At 44.4% G+C, this 13,408-nt stretch overlaps 1 protein-coding gene across 1 annotated transcript; it reads right to left on the bottom strand.

Moving 5' to 3' along the window:
* Window positions 1-11,231: 11,231 nt before the first annotated feature.
* Window positions 11,232-11,728, bottom strand: LOC103665154 (short coiled-coil protein B-like). Its single transcript, XM_008693054.2, has one exon. The coding sequence runs from the start codon at window positions 11,705-11,707 to the stop codon at window positions 11,435-11,437; it is 273 nt and encodes a 90-aa protein (XP_008691276.2). The 5' UTR covers window positions 11,708-11,728; the 3' UTR covers window positions 11,232-11,434.
* Window positions 11,729-13,408: the final 1,680 nt, after the last annotated feature.

The following is a 13,408-nucleotide window of genomic DNA, read 5'->3' as shown; positions in this document are numbered from 1 at the left end:
TTGTAAAGAAGACATAAAGATGGCCAACAGACACATGCAAAGATGCTCAACATCACTCATTATCAGGGAAATGCAAATCAAAGACGCAATCAGCTATCACCTCACACCTGTCAGAATGGCTAAAATAAAAAAGATGAGAAACAAGTATCGGTGAAGATGTGGAGAAAACGGAACTCTCCTGCACTGTTGGTGGGGATGCAAACCAGTGCAGCCACTGTGGACAACAGTGTTGAGGGTCCTCAAAAAATTAAAAAGAGAACTACCATGTGCTCCAGTAATTCCACTACTGAGTATTTACTCAACGAAAGGAAAAACACTACTTTGAAAAGATATGTGCACCCCTATATTTATTGTAGCATTATTGACAATAGCCAAGATATGGAAGCAGCCCAAGTGTCCATCCATAGATAAATGGATCAAGAAGATGTGGTGTATATATATACAGTGGAATATTACTCAGACATAAAGAGAGTAAGATCTTGCCACAGGCAACAACATGAATGGACATAGTAGGTATTCGGCTAGTGAAAAAAGCCAGAGAAAAACAAATACCGTATGATTTTCACTTATACGTGGAATCTAAAAAACAAAACAACAGACAAAAAGCAGAAACAGAGCCGTAAATACAGAGAACACACTGATGGTTGTCAGGGGGAAGGGGGTGGGGTGGGCAGAATGGGTGAAGGGAAGTAGGAGATACAGGATTCCACCTATGGAACGAACAAGCCAGAATAGAAGAGCCAGCCTGGGGAATAGAGTCAATGGTACCATAGCAGTGCTGTGTGGTGACAGACGGTAGCTGCACTTGTGGGGAGCGCCTCAGAGCGCAGAGAGACGTTGAATCCCGATGGTGTGCACCTGAAACTAATGTAACATGGTGTGTCGAGTATACTCCAAAAAAACGCTCAGAAAAAGAAAAAGAACGTTCTTTAGCCTGGTCACTGTCTGCCCGGGAAAAAAGATTACATTCTCTAACTCCCTTTGCCTTGAGGATGGTCATTGGATCAACTCCTGGCCAGTGGGACACAGGGGCCAGCGTGGTAGGCAGTTTGCCTCAGTGGGACAGAGTGGGCTCTCCCTGTCCCTCTCTTCTTCCCTGCTGAGTGGAATGTCAGTGTGACAGGGAATCCTTTTGGAAATGAGGGTGTGATAGAGCGGTTAGGGAAAGGCCGACAGGGCAAGAAGATAGTCTTAGTCACTCAAGGGGCCACAACAACACACCACTGAGCAAGCAGCTTAAGCAACAGACCTTTCTTTCTCTAGTTCCAGAGGCTGGGAAGTTTAAGATTAAGGTCTCACTGGATGGTCACCTTATTACTGATGTGACGGAGAGAAAGAGCTCTGGTCTCTCTCCCTCTTCTTAGAAGGACACGAATCTCATAATGGGAACCCACCCTAATGACCACATCTAAACCCAGTTACCTCCCAGAGGCCCACCTCCCCATACCATCACACTGGGGTAGGACTTCCACATAGGATTTTGAAGGGACACAAAGTTCCGTCCATAACAAAGAGAAACCTCATAAGCAAGGCCCCATGGCAACTTGGGCTTCTACACAAGAGAGAAGTGTGTTCCTAACTGGTTAGGGCACTTTGGGGGCCTCTTTCACATTCAGACAAATGTATGATATAATAAATACAGTACTTTAGGTTTGTTCTTACTAATATCACATCCTGTTTTCTCCTGTCACTGTTATGGCGTATGGGATAAATACCCACTCCATGAGGGCATGCAGATTCTTACCGTACAGGCGTGCAGGCTGCAGGTGGAAAAGTTTACGTTTGACTCGCCACATGTGACTGACCAGAAAGCCACCGTGGTTGGCCTGTGACAGGTTCACTGAGTAACTTCCCTGAGTCGCAGATTGCACAGAGCCCTGGCGGAGGGCACTGGGCACCCTTCCACCCAATGGACCATGACAGAACACGCATTTGATTCAGAAATCTTTTATTTTTGTCACTGGAAGGGAGGGAAGGAGGAAGGGGCGACATGGACTGAGGGAAAGGGGGCCATCTTTGTTCACTGGGGCTGCCCTAATGAACTATTACAAAATGGTGGTGGGGAGGGGGGAGGGCTTAAACAACAGAAATTTCTTGCCTCACAGTTCTGGAGGCCAGAAGTCTGAAATCCAGGTGTCAGCAAGGCCATTCTCCCTTGGGAGGTGCTGGGACGGGTCTGTTCCAGGACTCTTTCCAAGCTTCCAGTGGTTCCTCAGCGTGTGGCAGTGGAACTCCAGCCTTCACAGGGTGCCCTCCCTGTGTGAAGAATGCACCCACATTCTTCACATCTCTGTGTTCTCATCTCCTTTTATAAGGACACCAGTGGTATAGGGTTAGGGCCCACCCAGATGACCTCACCTTAACCCAATACTTTGGTAACAACCCTATTTCCAAAAAAGGTTACATTCTGAAGTACCGGGGGTTAGGAATTCAACATATGGATTTTATGGGGACACAATTCAGCCCATCACAAGGGATATGAACTGGAATACTATTTTGGCCAAATTATTCCATCCCACCAGCAGCAGGAGAGGGGAACCAAAGTGTATCAGAGAGCTCCACAGCGAACCCAGCATGGCGCGCGTCATGCTGAAAGGGAGTAAGGAGGCAGTTCCCCACCAGCTCTGCAGTGAAGCGTTGCTCTCACCGGATGCTCTCCCCACAGCAGCACAGTCCATGACGGCCAGGCTTGCAGGGTATTAAGCAGAGATCCAAGAGCCCAAAGCCAGGGGTCCCAGCTCCTCGTCTGGACCTCTGTCCCTGCGTTTCAGCTGCCTTTCCATCCTGCCTGGGAGTCATGGATAAAAACAACTACCTGCTCTGTCTGGAAACCAACACCAGAGGCTGGGGATGTATTTTAGGAAATATATTTTATCCTTTCTTGAGATAAAAATAATGCACACTCATTATAGCTCACTTGGAAATGACACAGAAGTTGAAAGCCCATAGGAAAATCGCCCCTAATTCTAAGACCCAGGCAACCTGTTAAAATTTGATTTCTATTGCATCCATTATTTTTTTCTTTTTCTATGAATATTTTATGGAATCTGGGCCATGATCTCTATTTCACTCTATACTCTGATTTTTCACATAACATAATGCAAAATTTCCCATTATTACAAATTATGCTTAAATATTCTTTCAACAGCTGAAGAATATTGAGGATGGCCAGGTAATAATACAGAGAAGCTGATATTTTCTGCATTCCAGACACAGTTTCAAGCAATTTATATACATTTTCCCATTTAACCCTGACAACAGCCCAACAAAGTAGGAATTATTTTCATGATATAAATTGATAAAAAAATATTGAAGCTCAGAGTTTTAGTAATGTGTCTAACATCACACAATTATTAAACAACCAAAGAGAGATTTATAGACAAGTTTGTTTAAGGCTACTTCCCTTGCTTCTGATTACTGCTTAATTTCTCTATTCTTGGATATGGGGCTTGCTTCCACATTTTTACTGTTATAAATACTGCAATGTACATCTTTGGACAGAACATTTTTCCCCCTGGATAAATTCACAGAGCTGGAATTACTAGAACTAAGATTTGAACATTGAAAAAAAACCACATTTTTTGTTACATTATCGCCAATTTGCTTTCCAAGAAGGTTATCCCAACTTGCATTCCCTGGAGCTCCATTCTTGTTCCTTTATGCCGAGCACTGGACAGTCAGACTTGCTAAGCATCCCTGCTATTTATGATAGCTGAAAATAGATTGGTTTTGCTTTTTATTTGTATTTTTTTGGTTATTAGTCAGGTTACGTGGTTTTTCATAGGTTTGAAGCCATTCATATTTTCTACTAATAATCTGGGCCCATTTATATGTTAAAGCTTTAGTATTCTGCTGAGCCATGTGCAACTGACATTTTTTTGTAGGTCAAAAACTTGTTGACTATCAGCTCAAAATTTTTTTTCAAATGCATTAGGAATATGAATCTTTAGATATATTGGCTATAAATATTTTTGTTGATGTTTTGATATAGACGTTTTTACTTCCCAAATGAGCATCCAATAATCTGGAAAGTATTTGAGTAATGGAAATAGCATGCTCATGATTCCATGGACTAATTTTTTTTTTTTTGCTTTTGCATTTTATTTGTCCCTTCTGCACTTCCTTCTCTTCCCCCACCCTTTCAAGTCTGAGTCTGGAATGAGATACCTACATGAGGTAGATCACGGCTTGGCACCAACTTTAAAGATAGAATAAGAAATGGCATTGGAAGAATTACAGGTGCCAGTAAAACAAGAAAAAATAATGCATCTTCCCTATGGGCGATGACTTCTTAAAGTAAAAAAAAACAAAAACAAAAAAAAACACTGTAGCCTGAAAGCATTTGGAGACACCACTTTTCCTGCAGAAGTGTAGAGGCTCTTTAAGGAAAGAGTGATCTGGGGACATAGGTGTGGGGATACACCTTGCATGCCCGACAACGCAGAACGCGCTGAGCCTCATTCTTAGCCAGAGAAAGCCAGACCATCTGGCTCTGCAGCGACTTCATGTCTTCTCTTTCCTGTAGGGAGATGGAGAACCATTTGAAAGAAAACCTTTGTGGCTGCAGGTTGCACACACATTTTTGAATAACCAAAAGGAAAAGGGAACGAACGGTTCAAGTCGCTTGTCAAATCCAAGCGGGTGGTAAGAGAGACAGAAACACCGCTTCAACAGCCAGGAGTATTCCAAAGGTCACTGACAAGCATTTGCCTTTTAACACCTCATGCTCGAGACCCTCGTTTGTAGGGACAGTTTCTGTTTGCCTGCGCTCACATGGGGAAACGGGTAGACTTGTATCCCAATCTGCTGCCTTGAGCCTCTGGTTTAAATGATTTACGTCAACTCTCCCTTGGCCTCCAGTACTTTTTCATGTCAAGTACCGATGCTCTGCCCCAAAGATGGGAAGCAAATCTTGGCTCCTCCTGTGTTCAAGCCTTTGATCAACCCAATGTATCTTGCTGCCTCCCTAAAGTGTAAATGAGGTTACATTTTGTTTACAGCATGGCTCCTGGGAGGGCAACTGAAGATATTACATATGGGGTGTTTGCAAAAACAATAAACCGTTCTCCATGGGTGAGGATGACATTCCTGACCCGCCCTCCTAGAGGATGAGCTCACAGTTGGTTTCCCCCGGGGAGAGCACCACTCCCGTCACCTGGTTGCCATTTGTCGCGCCGGCCAGGTCGGGGCGGGGGCAGCTAAGTGAAGAGAACAAAGTTTGCCTCTGTGCAACGTTAACTGACCCATTCACAAATCCCACCGATCAAACCCACCACAACGTCAGTGTTCCTGGCACGAGCCACAGACCCACACAACTAACTGTTCCAAGTCACATAGGGACCAATCCGTCAGCACACAGCGTTCTGCCACCCAGAGCAGGCTTCTCGGCAGGCCCCCCGTTGCATGGGCCGGAGTCTGTGCACAGAGCCCAGCCAGCTGCGGCCGCCCCTGCACCCTGGGCCTTGCCTTGTGGAGACGGCTTACACACGCGGCCCAGATGTTCCCTGTAACCGAGAGCCCTGGAAACAACTGTGTAAAAACACATGCGCTTTCTAAGGCCTGCCTGGAATGTGACCAAATGGTCTGGGGTTATTGTCTGATCACTGGGCAGTTGGAGACCCAACCCTGTTTCCTCCTCTCTGAGCTGTTGGGCCTTGCTTCACTAATGGGGCACGATTCTAACAACGGTGGTTGTAGTGAGGGTTTCTTGTAAATTTTGAATATAAAGATCATACTACCACAGAACTTCCACATCTTTTAAAAAGAAAGCAAAAAGAACACAAAGAGAAGGAAGCTGATGATCGCTGGTAATGAGTATGTGGGAAATCGAATCATATTTTTGAAACGATAGTATTGTCTCCTTTTTGCTTTCCCGCAAAATTTATATATATGTGCCCACCCCGACCCCCTCCCCCACCACCAGGGTGTAAAGATCTCCCTTGGAAGAATGTCAGTAGTGTGACAAGGAGGCGAATCTATGCAGCCGTGGTGTAAATCTTTCCTGAAATCAACTGCACAGAAGCGTTTGTCCTCCCCGTGGGCCGGGAACTGAATAATTCAGGCTGTGTAACGTCTCCCTAACTGGCTCCCCGCCTTCCACTCCCTTTCTGTCCAAACCGGTCCCATCCTGCAAACTGCCATCGCTCCGGTCCTCCTGGGGCCTAACCAGCAATCAGCCATCGCCGTAGAGAGGAACATGTGAGGGCTTCAAGCTCCACAATGTGAAATGCGCTGGGAATGAAGAGCTGTTGCTTCTCTTTGCCTTTTGTGACTCTATCCATTCTGCCACAGTCCTACTTTCCAAGGGCTCCCTCAATCCACCGGTGTGCCCTGAGGACCCCCCCACCCTTCCTGTTCCCCAGACCGGCTGGGACCTCCTGCTGTAAGCTTCCCTGTGACCTGAACCTCTTCTTCCCAGCCCTCTTCACCATCCTTCAGTGAGTCTTCCCCACTGGATACCTGCAGTATCTGGCAGCTAGGTGCTTCAAGAATGTTCCCTCGCTGAAGGGGTGACTGCTTTAGCAGCCCAGTCTTCTAGCATTTTATTTAGCTGTTTGCTCAACACAGCAGGTCAGTTCTAGGCCAAGCCTAGGCCACCTTTGGTTTCTCTACCTGGGATGCCCCTCCCTCTTTCCCACAACCCACATCCTGTTTACCCTCCCTAGTCTGGCTCATTCGTCTCTCCAAGGCCACCCCTCATCCCTAACCCATTAGATCCACTGGGAGTTTTCCCCCTTCCAAATTCCTGGGGTGCTCGCTGTGGCAGGGACCCAGGCCTTAATCACATCCTTCCCTGCAGGGAGACCTGAATTTTCCCAGCGTTTGTGCCTGGACTCCCTTATCAAATCTGTATCCACGTCCCCCAGTTCCTCAGGGTCCTGAGCAGAGCTGAGCACAGACCAGCTGCTCCATGCATGTCTGCCTGACTGATGGCGGTTGGGCACCTTCCCTGCCTCTCTCCAGTTCCCCACATCCTAGCCATCATTCAAAGTCCCGCTCAAGCCCAGCTTCCTCCACGGCGCCTTTGTGATTGACGCCCCACGTGGATCCACAGCTGGCTCATGGGCCGGAGCTGCCCCTTCTGCACCTCGCGCACCTGCCGGACGACACGTTTGAGCACCCATCCCAGCTTGTAGGCATATTCCGTTACTTGGGAACTTTGTGTGTGCCCTGCTGTGTCCTGGCTTTCTGGAGCCCCGCTGCACTCCCAGGGGAGCACGCACCCCACGCTGGATCCCCTCTTGAGCTGCCATTTCTTTCATGCCCCTGGACACACCGGAGCAGGCAAGCCCAAAATGTGTGACTGGGTGCCTGCCGCCCTCTCAGGACGACCTTCTGTGTGAGTCACAGCTTCTGGTCCTGGAGTGTGATGCACACATTTCTCAGTGTGGAAGGCTGACAGTAGAGCTCTTTGAGGCCAGGTCACTCACCACCAGGAGACCGAGCATTTTCTTGAGTGCAGAGAGATGCATTTATTTCAAAGAAGGCTCACTGGGCCTGGCACATAGTAGAAACTCAGCACGCTTTGGAACAGAACACGAACAACCGTGATCCTTGATGGCAAGTGTCCTACTCTAGGGTCTTCAAACGTCGGTTTATACACCTTGTAAAAGAATTTTGAAAATCTGTACTCATCCATGCATTTTTTAAATTGACTTCTAAAACGTTTCACACGTTTTTAAAATAAGTTGTATTAATAGGAGATAGGAAATGTTAACTATTTTGTATGTTGAAATAAAATGAGGATTGACTATAATTTGAATAAATATTTTATATCGTTGGATAAAATAAATTTTCATTACTTTACTGAATAAAAGCATGCTATATCTGAAAGATAGCAGGTGAAATTTTTGTTTGTGTGTTTAATTTATCATATTTTGGAAAATCCAATAGTTCTGCAGAAATTACATTTTAAAGGATCCACATCGCAAGCTTATGCTACTTTGGATATTCTGAATTATGAGCCGTCATGGGCCAACATGCCCTTCTTGCAGAAATATGTATAAGACAGGGAAGGACACAAAGCCTTACAAGCTTAAGGGACTTGGTTTATCATTAATTTTAATTTATCCCATTGTTTCAGCTTCCTTCCTGCAGCAAAGAATCAAAACAGGATTTGGGATGGGCAAGGGATACATCTTTCTTTTGTAAAGTGAGGAAAGTATATTCTAAGCACAGGCTCATTTCAAGCGGATCAATATTAGCAAAGAATACCTATGGGCATTGATGCCTTTTTAACTATCCTTGCCTGACTATCATTTGGAAAGTGTTCAAATTTTCCGGAAAGTGTGTACCCCGGTTGGAGGAACACTGGCCCAGTGCGCAGGGTTAGCAATAAGAGCTGGAGTAGAGGGAAGAGCAATTACTGGTCCAGGCCGGGGGGCTCCTGCCTCCCCTTCGGCTCCATGGAGAGGACATCCTTCATCGTTGCCGTGAGGCAGGTGAACTTGGCTTGCCAGGGGCAGCCAGGACAGAATGGAGAAAACTGTTAGATGTTACATTATCAAGCATTAGAAACAAAAACAGAACCTGAAAGGTAGCTAAACCAGAGAGGCATAATAGACCACACCAATTCTCAGAGGAGCAAAGGGCAGAGAGCAGTAGGCAGGCACAGCTGACGCAGAGGGGCGGGAGGAACAAAAGGCAGGCAAGAGGAGCTGGGACAGATTTGTGGTCAGTCTAGATCAATTCAAGTGCACTGTGGTTCTTTTTGCCAGCCCTCCACTGGGAACCCCAGAGCTCAGGCTCCTGGCTCCCCAGCTTGCAGCTTTGTCTTACAGAAGGAAAACTGTTTAACCTTTATTTATGAAGTGCTAGAAATACAGTCTGGCTTCGACATCTTTGTGGCTCCGGCACCGCCTGAGGCTCTCCAGGCTCACGTTCTCGTCCCCGCGTCTTATTTTTCTTAGACAAACCAGATGGTGCCAGGCATTTGCACCTGAGCCGTCCCTTCCGCCTAGAATGCTCTGCCTATGGGTTCATAAATTATTGCTTCTGAGCCTTCTTTCTCCAGCATATTCATCCCACCTCACCCCTTAGAATGGAATTTCTCAAAGTGGGCTCCACTACTGTGTCAGGATTATCTGAGATTTTTGTGGGGAAAAAGAGACTATATTGCCAGGCAAATCTGGAGATCGAGATTTCAAATCTGTAATATTGGAACCCCTGTGACCACACATAGGAACGTGCACGTCTGTGAGCTGCCCATGTGCTCTTATGTGTTCTAAAGCTTGCAATCCATCACTGCTATGTCCCTCAAATTCATATCTTGAAATCCTAATCCCCAAGGTGATAATATGTAGAAGTGAGGCCTTTGGGAGGTGACTGGGTCATGAGGATGGAGTCCCTATAAAAGAGTGCCCTTATTAAAAGGACCCCCAGAGATCCCTTGCACTTTCTGCCATGGGAAGACACAGGGAGAAGACAACCTTGATCTTGGACTTTCGGCCTTCAAAGCTGAGAAATAAGTTTCTGTTGTTTATAAGCCACCCAGGCTGTGGGTTTTTTTAATGCAGCCCCAGTGGACTAAGAGAAGTGGTGTGCTGTCAGGGACTTTCTCAGAGTCCCTGGACTTCCTTCACACTTCTCCTGTCGCACTCCCCCATCACATCACAATTTCTTTCTGTACTTGCTCGTTCCCACTATTCCCTGAATTCTCAAGAAGAGAAATGCCCTCATCTTTGTTAACTCCACACCAAGCACAGTGCCTGGTACATAGTGGTACTTAAGCGTTCTTCTTCTTTCCTTTCTTCCGTTCCTTCCTTTCCTTCCTTCCTTCCTTCCTTCCTTCCTTCCTTCCTTCCTTTCTTTCTTTCTTTCTTTCTTTCTCTTTCTTTCTTTTTTTCTTTCTTTTTTTCTTTCTTTCTCTTTCTTTTTCTTTCTTTCTTTCTTTCTTTCTTTCTTTCTTTCTTTCTTTCTTTCTTTCTTTCTTTCTTTCCTCTTTCCTGCCTTCCTCTCTTTCTCTTTCTTCCTTTCTTTTTCTTTCTCTGAAATATATATATATTTTTTATTGAACAGTAAAGCACGATTGTAACACAATTTTAAGTGTTTGTAAATTAGGTCACAAAAGGGGTGCAAAATCTTTGCCGTATAACTATTATATTCATACAGCTACGGTCATTCATCAAATTTTACACCAATACAAACATAAGACTAGTCTATGATTCAAAGTAGCTCAAATCTAACAGCCAAAATTATATTAGTGGATCTCTTATCCTATTTAACATTTTAACATTACTTCTAATACTAAATTTCTTGCCGAATGGAATCTACAAACTAAATTTTTAGAAACTGTCAAAGAGTGATTAAACACTACGAACCAAGTAGTTCGGTTAACAGAACATTCAGGGAGACGTGGTGACAGAACATACTGAGAAGGTGTCGGGTAATATGCATGCACTTTATTTATGAGTTTTATACTAATTCGCTCTAAAGGGATTTTGCAAAAGGTGGTCTGCTGGGTACTACAAATATACCTTGAGACTGAACCCTTTGTAACTATTCTCTTCTAGATGTGGTTGACATAAGATTAGTCACATTTCATCTACTCTCATATATAAATTCTCCAAAAGATCTAGTCTGTGCCAGAGATCATGCAAATCTGGAGTAAAACCATTTGGAGCTGGTTCTACCGTATGCCAAGTGCTTTTCCTCTCCTGTTTCCATTTTTCTCAAAATTTCCTATTACAAATATATAACCAGAGCTCATCTTTTTAGATATCAAGTGGGTTATTTTTTGCAAAAGGAAGTTTTTATCAACAAACCTTCCCAATTTGACAATTCGGTGGCAAAGAAAAGTCTTCATATGTATAGCCTCTGTTTTCAATTGAGTAAAGAGAAACCAACAATCTTATCTTAATACTAAGGTGAGCTCTAACTGCGAAAGCATCCCATTTGGGTTAAATTTCAACAATTCAAGCTCAGGTTATTCTCAAAGATGATTAACTATTACAATTACTTTTACAAATGTGAAACCAGTATTTTTTTCCCTAGGGGAAGGAGAATGGGAAGGAAGAAGTGCATGGAGAAGAGGCACAGCACAGTGGACAGGGTACACACAGCTGTACAGTCAGCGCATGATTTTGGTCACTTTTCACAATACGATGGCTATTTTCTTGTATCTCTTACTGTGCCTATAATAAAAGAAAGTGCTACACCTATAAATCAAAGCGAATTTGACAAAACATTCACTTTCAAGTTTTATAAATATATGCATTTCTAATTATAAAGTCTCTATGAGACATTTGCATGTTTACATAGACTAACATATATCACGCAAGCTCATGGATGTCTTCTGTTACACTCCTGATTTTGCCTAGATCTGACATTATCTTCATAAATATTCAATTAAGCCACAAGCAAAATTACTGTAATTTTTGAATGTATCCAAGTTTTAAAGAAAAGAGAAAGATCATCAGAAGGGATGTCAAATCCCTTACTTTCTTTGGCTTTTTGTGTCAGTTGTTTGAAAAACACTAGAAGCTGACATGAGGTTTTCTATATATTGTCCAAGAACTTGGTTTTCTGATTTTAGCTTCAGAATTTCTTCCCTAACTGCATCTACTCTTGCTGACAGATCTTCAAGTGTGTGTTGAAGTTCCCACACTTGATTAATAAGTTGTGTTTTTTCCTGCAGTTCCACCTGATTTTCAGCATCAACTGTATACATGATGGCATTCATCATCTCCAGTAACAAACTTTTGGGCATTGGGTACGAAATCCTTGACGAATGGTCTGCCGTTGGAGATGCTGGCAGTGGGAGGGTTCTAATCAATTGTTCTTCAGTGGTCAGGGTGTCCCTAATAAAGGATACAACTGATAGAAGAAAAGCATCCTCAGTGTTCCCGTGGGTATCAGTGAGCATAATGCTCTCAGATTCGAAGACAACCACTTGCTGGTTCTAGAATTAAGCTAACTGGCTCTGCAAGGTGCAAAGATGGACCTATGCAGGAAGCTGTGGCGAAACATCTTGCGGCATAGGTCCAGCCTCAGTCGAAGGACTTTTGCCAACTGGTCAGGATTGTCGGGGACAGTGATGACGTCTGCTATGGTAAAGGTGTGTAATGAGGGGGGCTCTGGACTGCCTCCCAGGGCGCAACTATCACAGTGAAAATAAGCATTCACACAGTCTAGACTGACTGGCCTCCAAGACTTGCCTGAACGTGTGCAGTTTATTGGATTCCTTGTGGGGCAGTGACAATAATGAAGGACCTAACACCCATTCCCCTTTCTTCTTCAGTATCTGAATTTTTGGAAGGCCACAAGGTACCCAGCTGAAAAATTGCATTTCCCAGTCTCCCTTGTGGACAGGAGTGGTTAATGAGATTTAAGCAGAAGTCACTGTGTCTGCCCTCTGCTCTTCCTTCTTGCAGCCAGGAACACGGACTGCAGCTGTAACAGCCATTCTGTAGTCATGGATGGATGCCATGAGCAGGGAACAGAAAGCTAGAAATAGACAATGTCATTGGTGACATCACACAACCAGCATTGTAGCCATGGATTGCCGACCTTTGGACTACTTCTGCGTAGGAAACAAAACAAGCACACAAAATCCTATACGTTTAAGCCACTGATATATAGGTTTTTGGTATAATCCTGACATTCACATTGCTGGCATCATTTGGCTTGTGAGCTGATTGCCCAGTATGGATTTCTTGTTTACGGTTCACTGACCTCTTAGAGAGGCAAGACTCACCCTCCACTCTTACTACTGCTGCTCCCAGTTCCACGGGGTCATTGAGGCTCTCTGCCTGAGACTATTCAATCTTTTAAGTTACCTGAAAGCAAGCAGCTGGGCTCACTAGCCACTTGCGACATCGACCAGATGGGTCTTCAAACTCTTTGCTGAGCCCACTGTGCCTGGGGCACTCTGGAGGATGCTTTCATGGGCTCTATAATTTGGACCCAGAGGAACCACACAGCTGGGAACCTACTACTCCTGAGATTTTCTTCCTCAAAGAGAGTTGCTTTTGAGTCTTAACTCTATATGTTTAAATCTTCCAATGTGCAGTAGACACAGGATTTCCTGAGTAGTGAGTACCAAGCTTATAGGGGAAAACTACTAGGAAAACCTCATGATATTCCCAAAGAAAGAAGCAGCATGTACAAAATAACGTATAATTTAGGAGGGGAGACATTTCAAGGTATAAGACTTCAAGTCTTCCAGTATGAAGGAGATTTTGCAGTCAAGAGATCCAGAGATCACCATTAGGAAGATCTAGATAAAGCTGTAACCATCATTTCAGTGCCAGTGAAACAAAGGTACATCTTAGGTCTGTCCAGAATATTGTGTGTAAACCAAATCTAGCCAGGGGAAGACCAAATAATCTTCATGCAGTGATCAATATGGTAGAAAAAGAGGTCTGGGAAAGTGCACTAACAGGGGCTTTGAGAGTTAAAGAGAACTGGG

This window comes from Ursus maritimus, unplaced genomic scaffold (genome assembly GCF_017311325.1).
Source record: "Ursus maritimus isolate PB19 unplaced genomic scaffold, ASM1731132v1 scaffold_30, whole genome shotgun sequence".
In the NCBI taxonomy this organism is placed as follows: domain Eukaryota; kingdom Metazoa; phylum Chordata; class Mammalia; order Carnivora; family Ursidae; genus Ursus; species Ursus maritimus.
The sequence above is the reverse complement of the archived record's forward strand: the minus strand, read 5'-3'. Positions and strand labels throughout refer to the sequence as shown.

What these genes read in the sequence shown, in the direction of transcription:
- LOC103665154 (XM_008693054.2), bottom strand. Translation starts at nt 11,707, where the DNA reads ATGCCCAAAAGTTTGTTACTGGAGATGATGAATGCCATCATGTATACA.